A 26520-nucleotide genomic window follows, 5' to 3' on the forward strand; every position below is an offset into this window, starting at 1 on the left:
GTAGAAATCAAAAACTTTAAAAAAATTTACCAAAACAAATAAGCAAATTACAAATTACCAAAGCAAATATATTTGCAATATATACAGCAAACAAATGTCCCAATGTGAAAAGAGCTATTATGAAATCACTAAGAAACAGATTACATGACAAGCAGTTCTTAAGAAACCTAACACCAAAATATACTCAACCATTATTTAAAAATGCAAAATAATTAAGTACCATTTGTCATCTAACTGCATAGATGAAAAAATGTGAAAACATCCAGTACTGCCGAAACTGAGAACATGAGCCCCCTCCTAAAATTCTGATGGGATTATAAATATGTATAAATTTCATATTTTTTTAAAGTAGGAGCCCAACCTAGAGGATGAACTCAGGACCTGGAGATCAAGACCTGAACTGAAATCTAGAGTAGGACACTTAACCGACTAAACTACCCAGGCACCCCAATACAACCTTTCTGAGAGCTATTAGACATTACCTACCAAAATGTACAAATCCTCTGATCCACTGATTCTAAGAATTTATCCTACAAAAGTATTCAAGAGATGCATGAATAATCCTGCAGCTTAGTCCATTAACTGGTAAACTAAATAATCCATGTAGATCCACTCAATAAAAGATTACACATGCTGAAAAGTTAGATCTGTATGCAGTAATGATAGATACTGGAGATGCCATCTCTAAAGTGAAAAAAATTTCATTTATCCAAACCAGGATAAAAATACATTCTGTTGTATGCATAAAAGCATCCTAATATTCACTTCTGAAAATCAATCTACTACCTAACAGTTGAGAAAAAAAATTTATTAAATTGATAAACATTAATGTCAGGCACACATGGATTCCTATCCTAGCTCCAGCACTTTGGAGCATATTACTTACCTCTCTCAACCTCAGTTCCCACCTTTGTATATGGGAGACAGAAAACAAGAATTTACCTCTTGTGTTTTTTGTTAGCATTCACATGAACTGTTTTATACAATCACTGGTACATGATGACTCAAAAAAACAGATTATTACCATGAGAAAGAAAGAGACCCTCTCTCTATTCCTTTATGGTCTTTATCCCTTTACATAATTAAAATATTTTTCTGGATTCCTTTAAAAAATAATTTAGCATTTTTTCTTGGATGCCCACAGTATGAATCTCTAGGTAACAAAAATTCTATGTGTAGTAAACAAGAAATTTCAATGAACGCCAATACCAGTGCTGACTGAATTTTCAGATCTTCTCTTAGCCTGGACTTTAAATACACTTTTTCAAAGCAAGCCAACACTGTTTAAACATTATTTTTTTTAAATTTGGGAAAATATTAAGTACTATTTTTTAGATGTTACCTTGAAAGAATCCATAATGCACTAATGCTACACTCTAGCCATAGAAGTAATTACAGAATATTGAATATGAGTATGAATTTGCTGTAGTGGAATGTCATCATAACAAGTCTGTATTCCTTTGTACTTAAAAAGAATAAAAATTTCTGTATCTTCTATGTCGTACCACACCCATATTTGCTTTTAGTATCACGCCCCTGGAATCAACCACCTCCCCCCTCCCTTTTTTTTCCTAAGTAGGCTCCACATAACCGACGTGGTTGGTGCTTGAGTTCACTACCCCAAGACCAAGAGTTACAAGCTTTTCCAAATAAGCTGCAGGTGTCCCAGGAACCTTCCTTGTTCTAACAATACTATAAAAGGATACCTCAACATGATACCTCAACCCGATTACAAGAATCGATTTATCACCCTTCCGAGGGTAAGATGGCCAGAAGGAGAAACATCTAAAATGAGGTATTTAAACTTTTCCAGTACCTACAACCATTTCAGTTCAGTATTGCTTCAATAATAAAAATGTTATTACCCAAAATGCAACTGACAATCTATCAAAGGATGATAGTATCAGAAGCAATTTACATTTTCTAATAGACTTATTTTTTTAAAGATTTTATTTTTAAAAATAAATATTTTATTTCTTTATTTGAGAGAAAGAGAGAGAGATCACAAGTAGGCAGAGAGGTAGTCAGAGAGAGGGGGAAGCAGGCTCCCTGCTGAGCAGAGAGCCCATCAGGGCTCAGCCCCAGGACTCTTGAGATCATGACCTGAGCCAAAGGCTTTACCCACTGAGCCACCCAGGAGCCCCTCTACTAGATTTAAATAGAAGACCACACAAGAAAATATCAGATACCTATGTGTATACAAAATATTATGTAAAGTATACTTTTTTAAAAAAAGATTGTATTTATTTGACAGAGATTACATGTAGGCAGGGAGGCAGGCAGAAAGAGAGGGAGAAACAGGTTCCCTGCTGAACAGAGAGCCCGATGTAGGGCTCGATCCCAGGACCCTGAGATCATTACCTGAGCTGAAGGCAGAAGCTTAACCCATAAGCCACCCAGGCGCCCCTAAAATTTACTTTTTATTAGCTAATAGCTCAAATGTCAATGCCCTATGCCGCATATAATCAACCACATGCAGTTTAAAATTTCACCACATGATGGGGCTAAAATTCTACACACCTCAGAAAACTACTAAAGTGTACTTCTAAAAGTATTTTTAACTTTTTATTTCAAGTCCTCATATCTTCGAACAATAAATAAAAGCTTCCATTACACTGAAATAGAGAACCCCACAGTAAATTAATGTCTGTTCCATTTATTCAGGTAAGATTAAAAGGGCCCTGATAGAAAACAAAAGGTTAATTATGAATGAGAACCTATGAATAGTAATTTGGAGATATGAAAGGTTAAGAAGGAAGGTGTAAGAAGTTATTACTAAAAAGTCTGTATTTATCAAAATTACACTGGGTAAGGTCTAAAGAAAGAATTTCAAGTACTGTTAGTTAAGAGTTCAAATAAATACCATTTCCTATAGGTAATTTAGAACAGATCAGAACAGATTTAGAGGTGGCAATCCCAATTCTCAAAATCATCATTCATGAAGACCTACATCCAGATCAAGGGTCACATTCTGGAAATAAGGATTTCATCACATAAACAGTTAATCTTAAATCAAGAGTACATCTTAATCAACCTCAGATTAACATCTGAATGAAGACAAAAATTATTCTCAATCTTATGTTTTTGTAACCAATTTTCCATTTATTGCTAATTTTTTATCAATCCACTTGAAAATGAAAACAACTCATACCTATTTCAAATAAAGTAGACAGAAAGAAAAAGAGAGTTAGGTAGCAGGAAACTCATTTAAGTCAAGCTCTTAAATAGGCCTGAAAAAAAAAAAAAAAAGCCTGCTAGAGGGCTGGATTAGAGCAGCTAGGTTTACGAGGAAATCAGGAAGGGGAAGTAAACTGCAAAGACCTACACCTCAGGGGAAAAGGAGCAACCAGAGAAACTCTAAGAAGTGATCTCAGTTTAAGCAATTTAAGTCATCATTTTCGAACAATTGCAAATCCCACTGCACAGGCTATGAAATGAGATATTTAATCATTTGACAGCATTCCAAAATGAGTTCTATGTAAAGAGTACAGAATAAGAAATGCATCCTGGATTCTAGTTTAGGCTCACAGTAATTCTATGAAAAACAGGCAAGTCAATTAACCTTCCAGAGAATCCATCTGTACAAAATTATGGGCCAAAACTTGGGCCAATTTATTATGATCTGACAAGTCCTTACTGGGGAAGGACTTTCCAAATTATAAAAATTGTTCCCTTAAGAGTTGCTTTTAAGGGCGCCTGGGTGGCTCAATGGGTTAAGCCGCTGCCTTTGGCTCAGGTCATGATCTCAGGGTCCTGGGATCAAGTCCCGCCATCAGGCTCTCTGCTCAGCAGGGAGTCGCTTCCTCCTCTCTCTGCCTACTTGTGATCTCTGTCAAATAAATTAATTAAAAAAAAAAATTAATTAAAAAAAAAAAAAAAGAATTGCTTTTAACAAGCTTTTTCTTAAGAACTGCCTATACGCCTATACCCCCAAAAGATCCTAAATGAACTCTTTAGCATGGTAAAGCATGATTAACAGGCAAACAGATTAGGACACCTGGGTGGCTCAGTCAGTTAAACTGCTGCCTTCGGCTCAGATCATGATCAGAGAGCCCTGGGATCAAGTCCCGCACCAGGCTCCTTGCTAGTGGAGAGCCTGCTTCTCTCTCGCCTCTGCCTGCCACCCTGCCTGCTTGTGTGCGCTCGTGCTCTCTCTCTCTCTCTGAGAAATAAATAAATAAAGTCTATTTAAACAAACAAACAAAAAAAAAAAAAAAACAGGTAAACATAATCAAGACTCTCCCTTGATTCCTCTGCACTATGGAAAAAACAAAGTCAAAGACAGCTATTAAGCCAGTTACATGGAGTCTAACCAGTTCAAGGTCTCTCTGTTTTAGCAAGTCTTTAAGTAGAAGATAACTGCAATGCTTAGCAAATCTTACACAAACTACTGCTTTGATTTTCAAGTAAAATGAACATTTATTAGATTACTGAGGATGATTTATAACAATGTTGCAAAGTTTTCATCACTCTTGAAATTTTAGCGATGTGCCATTCAACGTCTTATTTGTCTGAAAAGGAAATCTTCTGGGTAGAAGCAAAGACCTCAAAAACCCTTGGAATTTTCCTTTCATGTATTACCTACAGAACAGGAAGTAAACCAAGTTATCTAAGAATGGTATAAAGTTAAGATGCAATGTATCTAACAGGTTTGCCTTGGTTTTGCATCAAAATGTGTGGAACTCGGTTAGTACAGAAGACAACTGAAATAAATGGTACAGTACGGTGATGGAAGAAGTCACTTTTATAACTTAAATAACTTAAATGATAATACAAGAAAATTTTCTCCACAAAAATATTAAGGCTTCTTGTTTCAACTACATTTGTGTACAAGAACAAATGAGAAGCAGACACAAAGACAAAAATACAAGAAAGAGTACCTTTGTTGATGATGGTGGAGTAGGAAAATTAAGCCAGGCTGGAGCAAAGTCATGCTGCGCCATTTAGGTCCAGTCTCTCCAACTCAGTGAAACAAGGCTTCAACACCTCATGGCAAGTCCCTGTCATATAAAAATGCAAAGAAATTAGACCTGGAGCTCCTTGCCAAAATTATCTTCTCATGCTCTATCTCTTCTAAATGACAATGATTTTACTACTCTAAGATTCCAATTATAATGAAATTCTAAAATAGGCAAAAATAGAACAAAAACTAAATCACTGGAGTGCACAAGGAGGGGAGAGGGCCTGTGGGCTAGGGGTATGAATGCAAAGGGAAGGTTATTCTTGAGGTAATTGGGTTTTATCTTGATTGTGGTTATCAAAATGTACACATCTGTCAAAAATCAAATTGCTGGGGTGCCTGGGTGGCTCAGTGGGTTAAGCCTCTGCCTTTGGCTCAGGTCATGATCTCAGGGTCCTGGGATTGAGCCCCGTGTCAGGTGTCAGGCTCTCTGCTCAGCAGGGAGCTTCTCCCCCCCCCATCTGCCTGTCTCTCTGGCTACTGGTGCTCTCTCTGTCAAATACATAAATAAAACCTTTAAAAATCGAAGTGCATACTTAATATTGGTTAATTTCACTACAAATAGTCTCAGTAAGCCTTATTTTTTCTAATTACAATGGTTTCATCACACATAGAGACATCAAGTGTTTCCAGATGTGACAAATTAGGATGCACATTACACCATCTATAATGTATCCTCACCCCCACCCCAGATGGAACCTGAAATCTGATCTAACTTTCACAAAGTTCAACACAGAAACAAATTAAAGGAAATCTGAGGGAAGTAATCCAGCAAATCCATATATATCAGAGGATACTTGACAGATGAAATCATCGTTTTTTTCCCCCTCAACAAATAAATGGCTTTCAATATGCAGATCAAATACATGTGGGCCTTACAGAGATCCTTACTCCAATCAACCATCCTTTAGAAAATGAAAATTAGGAAACAATCAAAAATTTAAACATGAACAGAACACTTAATGACATTAAGAAATTATTACTGATTTTAGATGTGACAATGGGAGTGTGATGGTAGTAAATAAAAGACTGAAGCCTTTACAATTAAATTACACTGATACATCTGGAATCTGTTTTAAAAACCAGATAATGCTAAATGGGGATAACTGAAAAAAGGCCGCACATGTTATAAATGATAGATAGTACAAGGAGATATGTAAATACACTTTTCTCTAGTTACATGTATGTCTGAAAATTTCCATAATGAAAAGGTTCATTGTTTTTTAATTATAATCATCACAATGGGTATCAAATATTTTAGGCACTAGAGCTTTTCTGCATTCTAAATTTAACTTTTTGGGAACTTCTATCAACTACATCTAAGTTTCAAATTTCCAGCCCAATCTTTTTTTTTTTTTTTTTTAAGATTTTATTCATTCGACAGAGAGAGATCACAAGTAGGCAGAGAGGCAGGCAGAGAGAGAGGAGGAAGCAGGCTCCCCACCGAGCAGAGAGCCCGATGCGGGGCTCGATCCCAGGACCCTAGGATCATGACCTGAGCCGAAAGCAGAGGCTTTAACCCACTGAGCCACCCAGGCGCCCCTCCAGCCCAATCTTAAAACAGCAACTTCATATAAGTTTTTTGGTTTGTTTTTTTGTTTTTGTTTTTGTTTTTAAGTAAGGCAGAAGCCAACTGAACAACTATACTCATTTTTTTTTTTAAGATTTTATTTGTTTATTTGCGAGGGAGAGAAAGTACAACCACGGGGAGCAGCTGGCAGAGGGAGAGGGGGAAGCAGGCTCCCGTCGAGAAAGAAGCCCAATATGAGGCTTGATCCCAGGACCCAGATCAAGACCAGAGCAAGAGGCAGATACCTAACTACTAAGCCACCCAGGCGCCCCAACAGTATTCAATACAAAGCTTATTAAGACTATCAGTCAGTGAATGAATCAAATTTTCTGTGCATCATAATGTCTGAGTTTATTAGTAACAAATGTTTTATATTTACAACTGCATAATCTCAAAAGTGAAATTTTTAAAAAACAAAATAATGCCATTGTTAATCTTCCCTTTTCCAAATTCTTTATTTTTATTTTAAAAATTTTGTTTATTTGACAGAGAGAGACACAGCTAGAGGGGGAACACAAGCAAGGGGGAGTAGGAGACGGAGAAGCAGGCTTCCTGGTAAGCAGGGAGCCTGATGCAGGGCTCCATCCCAGGACCCTGCATCATGACCCGAGCCCAAGGCAGACGCTTAACAACTGAGCCACCCAGGCGCCCCTCAAATATTTTCTATGACACAATCCTTTAACATCCTACCAACTTGCTAAAATACTTCCAAGAAAAATTCTCAAATATTATAGAAATATTCTATTTATACTACCCCAAACCACAGAGATCTATTTAACAAAAGGTTAAAAGAATGGCCGGATACAAAAGGTTAACACGGTAATGAAAATGTTTAAATGGTATATAAGCTTATATGAGCCACGAGCAGAAGGTGGGAAAACCTTGATACAATCTGAGTAACCTGAGACAACCAATTCCAGTAATACATTTATGAGACAAATGTTGAGTGTACCCAATTAAAATAAACCACATAAAAATTCAGGCACTCTATAAGCTCTAATTCTACTACCATCTTACACTACATTTTGAAGTCTTCAGAAATTAAAATGGAAACTAAATGTTATTTTCATTATCTTTTGACATGAAGTTACTAAGCTCCTTTGCGATGTATGTAATAGGATGTCACTCTTAAACAAGTTTTTGTTGGAAACTCTTAAAATAAGTTTCAATAACTAAATGGAAATGGAAAACCATTTTTACAGTTTGTACGAAATAAAAAGACATTGACGAGATTCTAAAATAAAGTTTATCACTTTAAACAACAGTCAAGTGATAACTTATAAACTAAAAACAATCCCTAGGGTCAAATCACTAATCTTACCTATGCATTTCTGCAGTGTCTTTAGAATTTTTAATTTTAGTTTTGAAAAAATAAAGTATGAAAACCTAATGGGAAACATTTTCATGTTCTGAAAAAAAGTAAAGAACACTATTAGCTAATATTAAGGCATTTATAGTGTGAAGAAATCACCATAGGGCACCCCAAAATATGATACTTTAATGTAAGAATAGTTTTGAGCAGAAGGCATTTTAATTCCTGCAATTCCTTATCTATCGGAAAGCAGAGCCTCCAGAAAGAATTTATCAGTCTCCTCCCCTGAAGCAACTCTTCCCTACCGATACACACACAAAATCAGCACCACACCCAGACACTGCCACAAACTATCATTTCTCCCATCAATTCTTCTAAGGGCCCATTTACCTGTATCTTTCCAGAAAGTCATCTGTTTTTCCATGAAGTGCCCTTCCCTGCCCCCCATGTAATTAGGTAAAGAGTTGGCAAATTCTAACCACCCCTGAGTTACTGGGAGGTAGGAGCACACTCTAACTTCCATTTGTTTTTTCTTGTTTAATCTTTCTTTTGTCAGTGTAATTTACAGGGCCCCAAGCCGGGGAATCTAGAAGGATAGAAGAAATTTTACCCCTTACCTGTATAAAGCCAAGTTAAACTTTGAAAAGTACCACCCTATCACTTTCTTTTAACTACACTTGGTGCCAACCATATTCTATCTTCCTTTCCCTGTCTAATATTAGGAGCAGAACTGTGCCCCTGCCAACACACAAATTCATACTGCCCCACCTCTAAACAGAACCATATATAGAGATAAAGGCTTTAATGAGATGATTAACTTAAATGAGGTCGTCAGGAAGGGCCCCATTCCAATCCTGTGTCCTTGTAGGAGAAGGAAATTGGAACACATTGAGACACCAAGACTGCACAAAAAAGAGACCACGTGAAGAGGCAGCAAGAAGGTGGCCATCTGTAAGCTAAGGAGAGAGGTCTCAGAGGAAGCCAAACGTGCTGTCATCTTGATCTCGGAATTTGAGCTTCCAAAACTATGACAAAATCAATCTACTTAACCCACTCAGTTTGCAGTATTTTCTTACAGCTTCCCTAGCAAACGTTAAAACAGAAGGCCCAAAACTGTGTGACCTCTCCTAAGCCTTAATACCTAATCTGATTACACTTTAAGACCCTCCCAGAAAAGGGGGCACATGAGTGGCTCAGATGGTTAAGCATCTACCTTCCGCTAAGATCATGATCCCAGGGTCCTCGGATCCAGACTCGTGTCCAGCTCCCTTCTCAGCAGGGAGTCTAATGCTTCTTCCTCTCCCTCTGCCCCTCCCCTACCGCTCCTTCACAACAAGCTCACTCTCTCTCAAACAAATATTTAAAAAACAAAAACAAAAAACCACAACCCTCTAAAAAATGAAATCTTAACTGGTCAGTCTGTAATTTCCTGGTCAGCAGTAGTGAGGTAATCACCTGATAGACCCCCTCCACCATTTCCCAATGAAAGATGAGGTAATCAATCCACTTCTTCCTTGTCCCTGGCCCCTTCTGCCTCCCATGTGTACAGCTCCTTGGAGCTCCTTTCTATTTGACAGACAGGATGCTGCCCCATTCATAAAACATTGAATAAAATCAATTTGATGTTTAAATTTACTCGATGAATTGTTTTTTAACACAGACTAATACAAACAAGAATATCAGAAATACACTCATCAAAAATTTTATGTATCGGGCGCCTGGGTGGCTCAGTGGGTGAAGCCGCTGCCTTCGGCTCAGGTCATGATCTCAGGGTCCTGGGATCGAGTCCCGCATCGGGCTCCCTGCTCAGCAGGGAGACTGCTTCCTCCTCTCTCTCTCTCTCTGCCTGCCTGTCTGCCTACATGTGATCTCTCTGTCAAATAAATAAATAAAATCTTAAAAAAAAAAATTTGTATGTATCAAAGGGGACTTACAGGAGACTGCCAGGAAGGGGGGGTGCAAATTAGCAGTCCTATTAACAGTAACTCTGGGTTATTAGGAATCTTCCACCAGATTCTGTTATAAGGTCTGATTTTACCATATGGACATAAACAGTGAAGATTTTAATTGCTGATAGCATGAAAATCCTAATTTCAATCTCAATCTATTTATAACCCATTCATGAATAAATGCTTGAAGTCTAAAACATCAACTATAAGAAAATTCCTAAGGGGAAAACTGGTTCTGAAAAATACTGTACATGTGCACTGTACAAGTGCACGTGCCTCACTTTAAAAAAAAAATCACTGGTAACTAAAAATCCAAAACAGAGTTCTTCAGATTGAAAAATGTACTTTGGGACGCCTGGGTGGCTCAGTTGGTTAAGTGGCTGCCTCCGGCTCAGGTAATGATTCCGGCCTCCTGGGATAAAGTCCCACCTTGGGCTCCTTGCTCAGCAGGGAGCCTGCTTCTCCCTCTGCCTCTGCCTGCCACTCTGTCTCCCTGTGCTTGCTCTCTCCCTCTCTCTCTCTCTGACAAATAAATAAAATCTTTAAAAAAAGAAAAAAGAAAAATGCACTTTGGCAGAAAGTACACAAACATTAAGGTATTTCTTATTTCCTATGTTTTGACTTCTGAAGCCACGAAGTTTGTTTAACATTTTCAATGAGAAACTCAAATTTCATCAGAATGAACATCAAACATATTTATAATGGTTTACATTTCAGATACCAAAAACTTTAAAAAATCACAAACCCCGTCAAAAACACACATCATCAACCAACAGGTTAAGGCATTTTAACTAATTAAGGCAGATTTTTATGAAAGAACATGCTTCACAGCCCAATGGTCCTGGATTCAAACCAACTCAACCAGTTACTAGGCTGGATGACTTTGACAAGTTAACATCAGACTCTCTTCTCTTCACTAAAATTTAGAAACTACTACTTACCTTTCAACTTGAAAACTATTATAGTTCTAAAAAGACAACTACCCTTGCTTGCCAAATCATCTACATAAAATCCTTTAAAAAGGTTGTTTTTCATTTAGCCAAACTGCTCAAAATCCTTCATAAGTAAGAACTGGAAGACAACTATTCAAATTCAACTTCAGTTCTCTTGAAAATAAGCCTGTGAAATGCTCCTTTCATATAAGCGTAGTTTAAAGTATTAATAGATTTCATTTAAAAAGTGGGTCTTCCTCTTCCTGATTCAGGACTAAAGCCATTTACATAAGGAAACACAAGAGGGTTCCAGACTGTTAAAAGTCAGAGGAAGGATGAAAGGGTATCAACATCTGGGAGTGGCCCAGCACAAGATGTCAGTGTCAAAGCAGGGTAAGGAAGGGTATTCAAGGCAGAGGAACAGCCAGGGATGGGGCACTGAGCCCAAACGAGTGAGAAAGGCATCCACGGGAGGATAGGGAGAACCAGTGAGAAGAGTCAAGATGCTAAGCAGGGGGAGATGGGTGTCCACACATATGATGGTGGCAGTGGCTACAACAGAACATCATTATATACAGGGGAAATAATCAAGTAAGTATTTAGAATAAAAGTTTCATTCTGTCAAAGAACACAGTAGGAACAAAAAGGGTGAAAACCAGAGCGAATTTTGTGGTATTGTACTCTATCAGTAAGATTAATGATTAATTCACAATCATATAATAATATTAAAATACTTACATTCACATATACCACACAAAGGTAGTATTTATTTATGTATATATACCTCTCCCAACTCCGCAACGAGAGGGTATGAGCATAGTGACTCCAATAAATAAGCATACATAACACAGAATCTTGGCTTTTTTAAAGATTTTATTTATTTTAGAGAGCAAATGCACACACACAAACAGGGGGAGTGGCAGGTGGAGGAAGAGAAGCAGGATCCCCACTGAGAAGGGAGCCTGATGAAGGGCTCCATCCCAGGACCCTGGGATCATGACCAGAGCTGAAGGCAGACACTTAACTGACCTGAGCCAACCAGGAGCTCCTCGGATCTTGACTTCGAAAAACAGATTTCCACTAAACCAAAATCAGGGCTTTGAAAAATTCAAATAAGCCTAGAATATTTTATCTTAGCGAAAAGCAAGGAAATGTCCAAATAATGATTATGAGGTATCAAAAGGACATAGAAACCAGCTTGAATGAGTGGCCCACCAAATCAGGCACAATCTAAGCATTAAAAATGAGAAAACACATGTTTAGGCCATTAACACAAAATAGTGAAAAGAAGGAACGCCAAAGAGCCTATCCCCTTCACAGTAACAGTAAAACTCAAGCAAAATCTGTCAGAATTAGCTCTGTCAGAACTCTGAAACAGCAATCAAGCACAACCAACCCAGAAAACAAAACTTTAAAATGGTAGGAAAAGCTTTGTAGCATTTTTACTTGCCCTTGATCCCCACCTCTCCTGGGCACAGTGGAGGTCCCAAAAAGCCAGTGTGGCACCCACGTCTCTGTTTCTGGAGTGAGCCCTGTTGAACTTATTCTTACAGAATTATGTTTGTCTGTATAAAACCTGTCTGGGGGCTACCTAAGGAACGGCAAGAAGTACTGTTTTACCTAACATGGAAGGAAAAGCTGCTATGCTAAAGGCATTTTCCTTCAAAACAGTCTAAGGTGCATGAACCTCCTCCACCTCCCTGGGACAAAGGTTTTTAACTGAGTGAACAAGAGCACACCCAATAAATGGAAAGAAAGGCCAAGAGACAATTTTCTTTGGGAAATTACGACACTGCCAAGAACTCCCTTCTAACAGGAGGCTTAGAAAACCATACATATGCCCAGAACAAGACACATGCTAAAAACAAACAAACAAACAAACGCCCTGAGAAGACCCTCTACTTTCACCTCAGATTGATTTTAAGAGTCAAAGAAAACAGGAAATAAAGACTAAGACTTTTATAAACATTGTGGCTAATCATTGAAGAAATGCCCTAACACAGACCTAATGGGCAAAGACAGGGAAAGTTACATTTTAACTTTCTATCCCTTCTTGGCTGTGGGCATGCATGGGCAACAAAACACTAGAGAACAAGGTAAAGGTAAAAGTGGGATCTTATCGGAAGAGCTCTCAGAGGAGCAGTATCCATGGACAACAGAAATAAAACTGCTATTGGACTGCACTGAAATTACTTTCTGTAACATTTATGAACCTTTAGTCAAGTCTTATAAAAGGTTGCAACCTGTCTCAGCTGTGCTGCCAGCACTGAGTTGGTTCCTTGTTTGACCTGTGTGTGAAAAGATCTGTCATCTTTAGACAACATACTGATCCTGATGATAAACTTATATTTTGTTCGTCATGGATTTTTGCATTAACTTTTAAATTTTACTAAAATATTATCTGAAAAACCCAACAAAAAACACTAAGCTAAGGGACTACAAGCTACGGGACAGGGACTTCAAAGACTACCCAAGACAAAGAACACAGACTTTACAAAAATAGTTTCAAAAAGTCACTGAACAAACATGCAACTACAAACCCACAGGAAGCAAACCCTGAGGATAGGGGGAAAACATTCGGTTCCCAGAGTCTCTAAATTACAATATTAAAAATGCTCAATTTTCTACAAAAAAATTACAAAGCATTCAAAGAAATATGAAAGTATGACCCACTAATGGGAGGGGGACTGAAATTATGAAACAGTCTAATGAAACACAGACATCAACTGTCCTAAATACAAAAAGCTAAAGGAACAGAAAGCAATGTCTCAGAAAACAAAATATAAATAAAGATAGAATGGAACCAAACAAATTCTTGCACCAGTAAGTATAATAAGTGAAATAAAAATTTCACTAGACAGCTGCAGTGGAAGACCCTGAGCCAACAGAAGGAAGAATCACATTAAGTGGAAGATAGGTCAATTAGAGTTATCAGCCTAGGGCAGGAAGGGAAAAAAACTACAGTCAAACCTCAATTTTGACCTCAAAACTTCTAGTTGTATTCTTCTTTCCAGCTTGTCTCTTGGTTCAGTTGAAAGACCCTGAGGGCAAACCCAGAAGGGAACAGAAACTACCCTCTCAGGCAATAAGGACTATTCTGAGCTAGCAAGACACCTCTGTCAATGAACGACTCCCAGATAGTGATCAATTTGACCTTCACTGCCTACCTACCTGCACATACCCACTCATCTTTGCCGCACATTTTTCTTATATAAACCTGGAAGTATTTTTGGCTTTTTGGAGACATTTGAGTGACTAGTCCACAGTCTTCCTGGTGTTGGCCTCACTGAAATAAATCCCTTCGTTTCATCACTATTCGTATCTGCCTTTGGATTCTGTCAGCAGCAACTAGGTGAACCTAGTCTGTTTGGGACCCCCGAACACAGATGTTCTTGCACCTCTGCACCCCAGCTACAAAAAGACCTGTGGGACATCATTAAGCATACCAACATAGACATAGTGAAAGTATATAACATATACATACTACCTATTAAAATTTCAACATCTTTTTTTGCACAGAGAAGCCATTCTCAAATTCATTTGCAACTGCAAGGGATCTCAAACATCCAAAACAATACTAAGGAAAATAAAGTTACAAGATTCACATTTCTGTGTTTCAAAACTTAATACAAAGCTACAAAAAGAAAATCACAATGGCATAAGGATAGATACATAAACCAATGGGATGGAACTAAGAGTCCAGAAATAAAGTCATATATGTATGGTCAGTTAATTTTTTACCAAAGCACTAATATCATTTAATGGGGAAAAGAATGGTCTTTTCAACAAATGGTCCTGAGACAAATGGATATTCAATGGACTCCCATTCAGAACATATATGAAAATAAACTTCAAAACGAATCAAAGACCTAAGTATAAAAACTAAAACTACAAATCTATCAGAAGAAAACATGGAGGCAAAGCTTCATGATCTTGGATTGAACAATAGATTTTTATATATGACACAATTAAAAAATTTTATTTATTTAATAGAAAAAAATGGCCTTCATATAAATATAAACTTCTGTGTCAAAAGATAGTATCCAGAAACTGAAAAGACAGATAAATGAAATGAATGAAAAAAACTGCATAAAGTATTTGTATACTGTATCTGATAAGGGTCTAGTACCAAAAATATATGAAGAACTCTTACAACTCAACAACAAAGACAAACATCCGAATTTTAAAGTGGGCAAAGGACGTAACAGACATCTCCCACACCGGCACCCCATCCCCGGGCACCACGAAAAACGAACAAGGGAAAAAAACAGTATATAGCAAATACTGATGAAATTATGGGAGAAACTGGTACGCTTGTACATTGTTAGTGGGAAGGTAAACTGGTGCACACACAATTTGGAAAAGTTCAGTTAACTCGTTAAAAAGTTAAATATAGGGGCACCTGGGTGGCTCAGTGGGTTAAGCCGCTGCCTTCAGCTCAGGTCATGATCTCAGGGTCCTGGGATCGAGTCCCGCATTGGGCTCTCTGCTCAGCAGGGAGCCTGCTTCCTCCTCTCTCTCTCTGCCTGCCTCTCTGCCTACTTGTGATCTCTGTCTGTCAAATAAATAAATAAATAAATAAAATATTTTTTTTAAAAAAGTTAAATATATACCATATGAGCCAGCAATACCATAAATATACATACATGGATATATACCCAAAGGAAGTGAAAATGGGTATTCAAGTATTTGTACACCAGTGTTTAATACCAGATCTATTCACAATAACCAAGAGGAGGACGTATACCAAATGTCCATCAATACATCAACAAATAAACAAAATGTGGTATAGATATATTCATTATAAAGGAATGGTAAAGGGTTAACCTCAAAAACATGCTAAGGGAAAGAAACCGGACCAAAGATCACGTATTGCACAATTCCAATTATATGAAATATCCATGAGTAAATCCATAGAGATGAAAAGCAGGCCGGTGTTTGCTAAGGATAGCAGAGAGAGAGAGAGAGAGGAATGGGGAGTTCTGCTAAATGGATACAGATTTTTCTTTTTCGGTGACAAAACATACTGGAATTTAATAAAGGTGGCTTGACACCAGTGTGAATGTACTAAATGCCACTGAAATGTATGTTTTAAAATGGTTAACTTCATGTAACAAGACTTTCATTTCAATAAAAATAAAGAGTGCTGTATTATAACCCCCAGAATCCAGATATAAAAGCGTACATACACTGAAAAGTTAAAGGAAGAGGTGGTTATTTATACAATTTCTAAGTACCTCCTACACCACCAAGATAAAAAGAAAACCACTTATTACAATTTTGCAGTGAAATAGCCAGGCAAATACCCTGGGAAATCCTTAATGAACAAATCAAAGTGAACATCCTTAGTTATAGAACAAACTGAAATCATGTGCCAAGTGACAGAACGCAATGAGCAAAGAGACCACGGCTTTACTTCTGTAATATTCTAGCCAAAGATGCATAACCCAAAGCAGCACAGCCTGTCTGAACATGAGAAATGCCAACCAGAGAAACATTATACCACAATAACTGGCCCATAATCTTCATGCATCAGGTTATAAAGGGAAAGTCAGTTTTAAAAAATGATCAGTGTGTGTAACACATGCTCATCCTAAATCTTTTGTGAGTCACATTTTATCTTTTGAAAACTGTATGACATTTTGTTCCATTGAATTTTGTTTTCATTGCTGTAATACCGTAATCAATCTCTATTAATATTTAGTAGACATGGGGGCGCCTGTGTGGCTGTCGTTAAGCATCTGCCTTTGGCTCAGGTCATGATCCCAGGGTCCTGGGATCAAGCCCCACATCAAGCTCCCTGCCCAGTGGGAAGCCTGCTCCTCCCTCTCTCACTCGCCGTTTGTGTTCCCTCTCTCGCTGTGTCAAATAAATAAATAAAAACCTTTAAAAAAAAAAAAAAAGAGTATTTAGTAGACACATATTAACTGCTAAGGGATTTACAGACCTTCCTAATAAAAACTAGAAGAAGCCCATCCCCTGTAGATTCTGAGTCCACAGGTCTTAAATAGGAAGGCAGCTATGCTCACCACTATACCACCAACACCACAGGTCTTAAATAGGACCTAAAATTCTGTTGTTGTTGTTGTTGTTTTAAAGATCTTATTTATTTATTTATTTGATAGAGACACAGTGAGGGGGGGACATAAGCAGGGGGAGGGGGAGAGGGAGAAGCAGGCTTCCGCAGGGCAGGAAGCTCAATGTGGGGCTCCATCCCAGGACCCTAGGATCATGACCTGAGCCGAAGGTATACGCTTAATGACTGAGCCACTCAGGTGCCCCTACAATTCTGTTATAAACCAGCATGTAAAGTGATGATCATCAGGAAAGGGTGGTAAATACTGCAATAAACATCAATTTAAAAAATCCTTGCCTAAGGAAATGGCGTCTAAAGGAAAATATTCTTTTTTTTTTTAAAAGGAAAATATTCTATTGCTTGGCTAATTGTTTACAGTTTGGACCACGAAAAAAGGTCCAGTATCTTCTGTTATCAATATACTTAAAATTACAGATTAGACAAATATAACATTGGGGCGCCTGGGTGGCTCAGTCTGCCTTCTGCTCAAATCATGATCCTGGAGTCCTGGGATTGAGCCCCCAATCCCGCTCCTTGCCTCTCCCTCTACCTCTGCTGTGTCCCCTCTCTCACTGTGTCTCTCTCTGTCAAATAAATAAATAAAATCTTTAAAATATACATATATATGTAACAGTAATAAATTCCACAAGAAATCAAGAATATTACAAATTTCAAGGGCGCCTGGGTGGCTCAGTGGGTTAAGCCGCTGCCTTTGGCTCAAGTCATGATCTCAGGGTCCTGGGATAGAGTCCCGCATCGGGCTCTCTGCTCGGCAGGGAGCCTGCTTCCTTCTCTCTCTCTCTCTGCCTGCCTCTCCATCTACTTGTGATTTCTCTCTGTCAAGTAAATAAATAAAATCTTAAAAAAAAAAAAAAGAATATTACAAATTTCCATCCTTTAAGAAGTTTCATCTTCATGTTTAACCTGGAATTTTCTTAGACCATTTTCCTCCTCAGTTTGCCCTTTTAAAAAAAATATAAATTGGGGCACCTGGGTGGCTCAGCGAGTTAAGGCCTCTGCCTTCAGCTCGGGTCACAATCTCAGGGTCCTGGGATCGAGCCTCACATCAGGCTCTCTGCTCAGCAGGGAGCCTGCTTCCTCCTCTTTCTCTCTGCCTGCCTCTCTGCCTAGTTGTGATCTCTAGGTCAAATAAATAAAATCTTTAAATATATATATATATTTATTTATGGGGCACGTGGGTAGTTCAGTCATTAAGCGTCTGCCTTCCGCTCAGGTCATGGATCAAGCTCCACATCTTGCTCCCTGCTCAGCAGGAAGCCTGCTTCTCTCTCTACTATTACCCCTGCTTGTGCTCCCTCTCTAGCTGTCTCTCCCTCTGTGTATGTGTCAAATAAATAAATAGAATCTTTAAGAAGTATGTATTTATTTGAGAGATAAACTGGGAGCAAAAGCAAAAGCAAATGGGGGAGGGGCAGAGGGAGAGAATCACAAGCAGACTCCCAGCTGAGCGCAGAACCTGATAAGAGGCTCAATCCCAGGAACCTAAGATCATGACCTGAGCCAAAATCAAGAGTGGGATGCTTAAACAACTGAGTCACACAGGCGCCCCCCTCAGTTTACCTCTTAAAATTGTTCAAAGTCCATTCACACTTTGCTTATCAAAAAAAAAGAACTGTGATAGTTAAACTGTTACACATAAAAATTGCTATGTTCACCCTCCAAAAAGAATTTTAAAGAGAAAAAGAGAAAAAAGCATTACCGGAAAAAAGATGCTTCTGATTCTCAAGTTTCTAGACTACTAAGATAAAATGTAAAATACACAAGATAACTTAAAATGAACAGACTTAATTTTCATATAAAATTCACTACCAAAAAATATAAACCCTACTCTATAAACAAATTTTTACTCAATGAGCTTCTCTTTCCTCATAAGACTGAACTAGGTTAAGTCATCCCTGGAATTTTTTCTAACTCAGCTTACGAGAGACTCTTCTTCTTATAAGGGTTGGTAACGGTACATTTTAATTAAGAATTATACTGCAGGGCGCCTGGGTGACTCAGTGGATTAAGCCACTGCTTTCAGCTCAGGTCATGATCTCAGGGTCCTGGGATCAAGTCCCGAATCAGGCTCTCTGCTCAGCAGGGAGCCTGCTTCCCTCTCTCTCTGCCTGCCTCTCTGCCTACTTGTGATCTAGGTCTAATAAATAAATAAATAAATAATCTTTAAAAAAATAAAAAAGAATTATACTGCAAACAAATTGGAATAAATTGGAATAAAACTGAATTCAAATAAATACATTTACTCAATAGCCGATGTGGTCAAAGCAAAGTGCTAAACAGTGAAGATTCTCAAAAGGTTCAAGAGGGCAGTCCCCCTAGGAACATTCTAGGGGAGTTAATAATTGTTAAAAAGAAAAAGAAAAAAGGTGAACCCTCAAATCCATTATCAGGGAAGTTGAGGGATAAGCAAATTATTTACCTGAAGTATTTACCAAGAGAAAAATATCAAAGTTACAAGGGTTCAAAAGAGGTAAACGGATACACTTAAAAAAAGAACAAAAGATATACTGGGGTCAGCTTAAACATGTTCTCTGAAAAGGGGCAGATTCACCAGAGATAAGTAATTTACCCCTAAGCCACACAGCCAGTAATGCCAAGACCTGGACAAAAAGAACTCTAGATCCTTCTGCCTCAAAAGTCACGTTCTTCTGTTCACTATCAGTATCTCTCATATGCTCGCACACAAATTACTGAACTCCCCTCTCTCTCCTGCTCTGCCCTACTCCCACCTCCAAACCCCATCACTGCCCCAAATATATTTCAGAAAGTAACCAAAGTAACTTTTCTTCAAGTTTCATTTTACTTTATAAACTTAGGAAGATTCTCCTTCCCATAAAGAAACATTTCTAATATATCTGTTTGCTGAATGACAGAATTCATCAACAAACATTTATGGAGCAGCTACTCTAAGCCAGCACTTTAATTCTCCTCCACAAGAATGTATACCATTATGAAGGAACAGAAGGAGGAAGAAAATGAAAAAAATAGAACAATTAGCTCATTTTTCCTGGTACCAGAAGTGGCAATTACAGGTTTAAAAAAAAAAAAAAAAAAAGGCATAATTAATGGTAAGGATCATCCTCAAACTACTAAAATGTGAAATACGGCAGACTAAATTATGATAATATCAAATTAATTCCATAATTGGTTACAGTATGCTGAAACTCTCCTCATTAGACTTATTTACAAAGAGCAGGAAAAATCCTGAATTTGAGGACTGAAAGGAACAGAAAATCACTAACAAAAGTTAATTGTAAGAAAGAGAAAATGTGGGAAAAAATTTTATTATCACAGAAGGGAGAAGGAAGGCCTTTCTAAGTCGACACACAAAACAAATGATAAAAATACACTTATATCGCAATTGTAAGCACGAACACAAAAAGCATTCTACATGACAAAATTCACAACCAAGGTAAAAGAAAACAGCATGAGGGAAATGCTTATCACAAACAGCACATACAAAGAATTGACTTCCCTTCATACATCAAATGTTCCTACATATCAAGAGAACAAAACACTTTAAAAAAATCATATAAAGAGTTGACAAAAAAGGGTCTTACATATGAATATTTTCATTCTAATTCAAAAGAAAAAGGCAAAATGCCCAAGAAAAAAGTCTGATACCACATTAATGCTAAACTGTTAAGTTGGTATACCTCTATGGAGAGCAATTTAACATAGCTCTCAAAATTACACTCAGAAATTCCACTTAGAAGAATGTACCCCAGGGAGGTCTAGGTGGCTCAGTCAGTTAAGCGCCTGACTTTGGCTCAAGTTGTGATCCCAGGGTCCTGGAATAGAATCCCACATCCGGCTCCTCCCCTACTCAGAGGGAGCCTGCTTCTCTCTCTGCTTGTGCTGGCGCCTCTCTCGCTCTTTCTCTCTCTCTCAAAAATAAGCAAATAAAATCTCTTAAAAACAAAAAAGAAAATGTACCCCACACTTACAAGGATATTAGTATTGTTTTGAACAGTCCAAAAAAAAAAAAAGAAAGAAAGAAAGAAAAGAAAGCACAGCGAAAGAGATCTGGTTAATTAGATAGTAAACCACCAATATAAAAAGAATAGGGAAGCTTTACATATACAAATATGGAACAACCTTCCAACATATGTCCTTAAGTAAAAAAACTATAGAGCAAGGTGGACCTCATGTTACTACTTATATTAAAAAGAATAAAATGTGCTTATATACATATAAAGTCTCTCCAGAAAAATACATAAACTTAAGAATGATTTCTTCAGGGCGCCTGGGTGGCTCAGTGGGTTAAGCCGCTGCCTTCGGCTCAGGTCATGACCTCAGGATCCTGGGATCGAGTCCCACATCGGGCTCTCTGCTCAGCAGGGAGCCTGCTTCCTTCTCTCTCTCTCTCTGCCTGCCTCTCAGTGTACTTGTGATTTCTCTCTGTCAAATAAATAAATAAAATCTTTAAAAAAAAAAAAAAAGAATGATTTCTTCAGCTAAGAACTACAGCTGGGAAATAGGCATGAGGGGGTGACTATTTTCTAAAAATCCTTGTACTTCTTGTAATTTGCACTGGGTACATTTATTCAAAGTAATTTTAAATACTCTTTACTCTGACTCAACTTTATCATTTCTTGAATCCTCTAACATTACCAATCTTTTTCTGAAGTAAGACTAAAAGGCAGCAAACAAGCTTCAACAAATGAATTTAGAAAATGTGCCTAACATTATGAACTAGTCATTTCAGAAACAGTTCAGAGACAGGATCCTTGATTTGAAATGAAAAATTTGGAAATTCAAGTACCTTATCTTTTTTATTATGAAGACAAAAGCCTAAAATATATACTGAATACATAAACATGCATACATAAACACACACATGCTATTAACTAGGCAATTTGTTTAGGGCTTTGGCATAATCTCTTCAAAAAAACAAAACAAAATAGAACACCAGGTTTTTATAGAGGGGCACCTGGGTGGTTCAGTTGGTTAAGTGTTTGACTTTGGTTCAGGTCATGCTCTCTCAGGTCTTGGGATCAAGCCCTGCATCAGGCCCCCAACTCAGTGGGGGAGTCTGCCTTCTCCCTCTCACTCTGCCCCACCCACCTCTCATGCGCATACACACACGTGTGCTCTCTCTCAAATTTTTTAAACATCTTTAAAAAAAAAAGTTTTTTATACAGATGTGAAACACATTTTAAAGTTCCCAATGTCAGAGTGCTAAGTGAAGCTCTTAACCACAGAACACATACACAATTACTGTAAACTAACAGAGAATATGTTAGGGTAGATACCTTACCTTATACAACATTTTAGCCTTAATAACAGCTATTTAGGTAATTCTCTATATTCTGAGTCTAATTTTTAGTTTCACATGTTAGGCACTGCCCTGACCTACAGCTATAACAAAGCTTACACGAAATACACATCTTAATCTCTAAAACACAGAAGAAACACATTCTCCCAAACACAGTTTGAGCTACCACTGCAATCATAACTTGCTTTCTACTAACCTAAGCCAACTCTGTTAGCAAAAGACTCTGCCCTCTTATCAAACTGTCCTTGAAGGTCCTAATTTAAAGGACTAAGTTGAAAACGTTTTCACTCACATTTTCCCATTTCCACAATGTCCCTATAAGAACTCATTTTAATGGAAGAGACAAAAGGGTAATTCAAGTGAAAAGTCTGAAAACTACCAGTTGACTTAGAGGGAAAAACAAAGGCAACTAAATTACATATGGAAAGTCCTTAAGACATCTCACTATGCATTTTTTTTTTTTAAGATTTTATTCATTCATCTGACAGAGACCACAAGCAGGCAGAGAGGCAGGCAAAGAGAGAGGCAGGCTGAGCAGAGAGCCCTATGCAAGGCTCGATCCCAGGATCCTGAGATCACGACCTGAGCTGAAGGCAGAAGCTTTAACCCACTGAGCCACCCAGGCGCCCCTAAGATTTTTTTTTTTTTAAATAATCTCCACATCCAACATGGGGCTCAATCTCACAACCCTAAAATCAACAGTCAACACTCCCTACTGACTGAGCCAGCCAGGCACCCCTAGGGAAATTTTTTTTCCCAGATTTTATTTATGTATTTGACAAAGAGAGACACAGCAAAGAGAAGAAACACAAGCAGGGGCAGTGGGAGAGGGAGAAGCAGGCTTTCTGCTGAGCAGGCTGCCAGATTTGGGGCTCCACCCCAGAACTCTGGGATCATGACCCCAGCAGAGCTGAAGGCAGATGCCTAATGACGCCCCTCTAGGGAACATTTTTAAAGGCAAGGTCATAATGAATAAGCCCTTATCAGTCCCTTCAGAATACTTACAGCAAATCCAAAACCAGTCTTTATAATCTAGCAACCAGACTAGAAGCTCCTACAACAAATTATTTAAGTCTAGGCAGATAAAACAGCTTTTTAAATAATGTGACAACGAATCAACTAGGCTATAAATAATCCCCTAACAAATTTCTCCTAGTCCCCAAACACTTAAACTGCAGTTCTATAATAAAAATACTAACTGCACATACTCAATTCTGGGGGAAAAATAAGTCAACCTAAATTATCTAAGATGTTAATTCTTTTACTCTGCAAGTAAGTGTGCTAAGGATATAACAAATAAATGAGACAAGGTCCCCTGCCCTCAGAAGAGTATGTGATAAGTATGAGTGAAAGTAAGCCAGATAGAAACTGTGCACTGAAAGAAAGAAATAGGATAATCCGTTAAGAGAAACCAAAGGGTATAGGAAGAAGGGTTGCCCACTTTACACAGAATGGTTAGAGAGTCACCTAGAATCTAACACATAAACTAAAACTAAGCCAACAAAGGCAAAGAATAAGCAAGCATAAAGGCCCTAAGACAAGAAGGAAAATAGCCAGTGTGTTGAAGGAAGAGGGCCCTAAAAGGCAAATGGCTTAAGAAGAAATGGAGGGAACAAATAATTCTTACAGGGTAGAGTCTGCATATTATTCTCAGGTCCAGTGGGAACACCCTGCTCTGTGAATAATAAACTACAGGGGTGCAAGAATGGCAGAGAAACAAAGTTATAAGCCTACAGCAATAGAGAAGATGGTGGTGGCTTAAGCAAGTACAATGACAGTGGAAGAAAAAATCAAATAGAGGGCGCCTGGGTGGCTAAGTGGGTTAAGCCGCTGCCTTCAGCTCAGGTCATGATCTCAGGGTCCTGGGATCGAGTCCCGCATCAGGCTCTCTGCTCAGCAGGGAGTCTGCTTCCTCCTCTCTCTCTCTCTGCCTGCCTCTCTGCCTACTTGTGATCTCTCTCTGTCAAATAAATAAATAAAATCTTTAAAAAAATTTAAAAAAAAAATAGATTTGCTTAATGTTTACAAGAGGAAAAGTAGAAATCAAAAGTGATTTCCCAGTTTTTCAGCTTAAACAAATGAACTGTGTTGCCATTTACTGAACAAGGAAAAAAATGGAGACAGTATGGAGCTAAAAGACTCAAAAAGTGCACTTTGGGATATATTAAATTTGTAAAATGAGGCCAAGAAGGCTGTTAAATTACAAGAGTAGAATATGGGAAAGAGATGTGGACCACAGATTTAAATTTGAGATCATTTGCATATAATAAACTATGGTACCGTTTCCCAGGTTACATAAATATTACCTCAGAAAAATGTAATGCATTGTTTTCATCAATTTTAAACATATTATAAAATGCAATCTAAACATATCTGATTTGGGGTGCCTTGGTGGCTCAGTTGGTTAAGCATTTATCTGCCTTCGGCTCAGGTCATGATCCCAGGGTCCTGGGATTGAGAGCACCACGTCCTCACGTTCTCTGCTTCTCCTTCTGTCTTTCCCATCCCCCTTCACACACACACACACACACACACATACAATCTCTCTCTCTCTCTCCAATAAATAAAATCTTTTTAAGAATAATAAATAAAACTGATTTGTTTAGTTCTATCCTTTCAATTTACATTTATCTATGCTCTCACTCCAGTCTTATTCCTCCTGGCTGATCATAACGGCCCTCAACCACTACTATCTATGGGAGGCAGAGGTAACAATAACTGCGAAATAAAGTCTGTATCATTTTACAATTTCAAAACATTCAGCACTTGTTATTTTAACTTGAGTCTACTGATAACCTTGTGAAGCAAGAAAAGAACCAGTTTTATTAGGGCAGGAAATAAGAGTCTTATAAAGGCTGCGCTGGCCATCATCAAATAGCTATTATTTACCAGAAGGGATGAAACCACAATTCAAATTTAAAGACTCTTTTTACTCTGCATTCACAGAACAGAGCAAACCAAGTAGAGTTCAGGAATCTTACATTTTTGCCTCATTCGCTACTAAATGCTCAGCAGAAATGAAACAGCAGGCATACAGTAGGCATAAAAACATCCACTGAGGCAATGAACATCTTCTCTAGCAGACTAACACTCAAGAAATCCCAGAACCTCTGGTGATTCGAAGTTTTAAAGGTCAATTAAGTTGATAGTCTGCATCCTCCTTTCTCTCCTCCAACATAGAAATACTGTCATTTATTTCAAAGTATGTTCAAGTATAAATTAGATACTACCTAACACCTCAAGCCACACAGACTGCCCTATCAATTCAAGATGGCATTATTTTGCAACAGGTCTTACTTCACAGGCCCATAAAAACAATTTCTTTCAGTCCACATTTCCTATAAAAGATTTTTTTTTAAAACGAAAGAGATCATCAGGGTTTTAAAATAAAGCAGAAAGTCAAATGCTAGCATCCATATTTATCAACTACAGACTTAAAATATACAGCAATGACAGTAATTACACCAATAGTTTCACACATACAGGCAACTGATTTTCAACAGACGTTATTTTGAAGTGACTGAAGGGGTAATAAAGCTTTCTCAACAATAACTGGGACAACGGGACATTGTCTACAGTATTTAAAAAAAAAAAAAAAAAAAAGAAAACCTCAAACCTTTGCTCACACCACACACCAAAAAAAAAAAAAAAATCATCATTCAAATCACATCACAGACCCAAAAGTATAAGCTAAACTACAAAATTTCTATTGGAAAGGTGGAGAAAATTCTGTGACCTTGAGTCAAGGGAAGATTATTTTAGGACACACACAAAAAAACAATTTTACTTCAAACTGTAAAACACCTATTCTTCAAAACACACTCTTAAGAAAATGATGGCGGGGGGGCCTGGGTATCTGAGTCAGTTAAGCGGCCTTCCGCTCAGAGCTTGATTCCAGAGTCTTCCCATCAAATCAAGTCCAGATTCTGGTTTCCTGCTCAGCACGCGGTCTTGCTGCTCTCTCTCCCTCTGCCCTTCCCCCATGCTACTGCAAGTTCTCTCTTAAATAAAATCTTAAGACTTAAGAAAGAAAATTATAGCAAAACACAAACTAAGAGAAATTATGTGCGAAACACGTATCTCATATACATGTATCCAAAATACATAAATAATTATTACAATTCAACAAGACGATCTCCTCTTTTTTTTTTTAAGATTTTATTTATTTATTTGACAGACAGAGATCACAAGTAGGCAGAGAGGCAGAGAGAGAGAGAGAGAGAGAAGCAGGCTCCCTCTGAGCAGAGCCCCCGACCCTGGGATCATGACCTGAGCCGAAGGCAGAGGCTTTAACACACTGAGCCACCCAGGCCCCCCAATCTCCTCGTTTTTAAATGGGCAAAAGATCTGGACACCACCAAAACACATCATTAGGGAAATAAACTAAAACCACAAGGCAGGGGCGCCTCGGTGGCTCAGTGG

General features: G+C 38.1%; 1 protein-coding gene across 3 annotated transcripts in view; it reads right to left on the reverse strand.

Annotated features, from left to right (window-relative positions):
* The window catches only part of GPBP1 (GC-rich promoter binding protein 1), a 73530-nt gene that overhangs the window by 35002 nt on the left and 12008 nt on the right, over positions 1–26520 (reverse strand). For all 3 annotated transcript variants that reach the window (XM_082725985.1, XM_082725983.1, XM_082725984.1), the window contains exon 3: positions 4881–5000. In XM_082725985.1, coding sequence (XP_082582111.1) covers positions 4881–4943 — 63 coding nt within the window. In that variant the 5' untranslated portion in view covers positions 4944–5000. The remainder of the gene's footprint in view (positions 1–4880; positions 5001–26520) is intronic.

The sequence above is a fragment of the Mustela nivalis genome, assembly GCF_964662115.1.
Source record: "Mustela nivalis genome assembly, chromosome: 3".
Lineage (NCBI taxonomy): Eukaryota > Metazoa > Chordata > Mammalia > Carnivora > Mustelidae > Mustela > Mustela nivalis.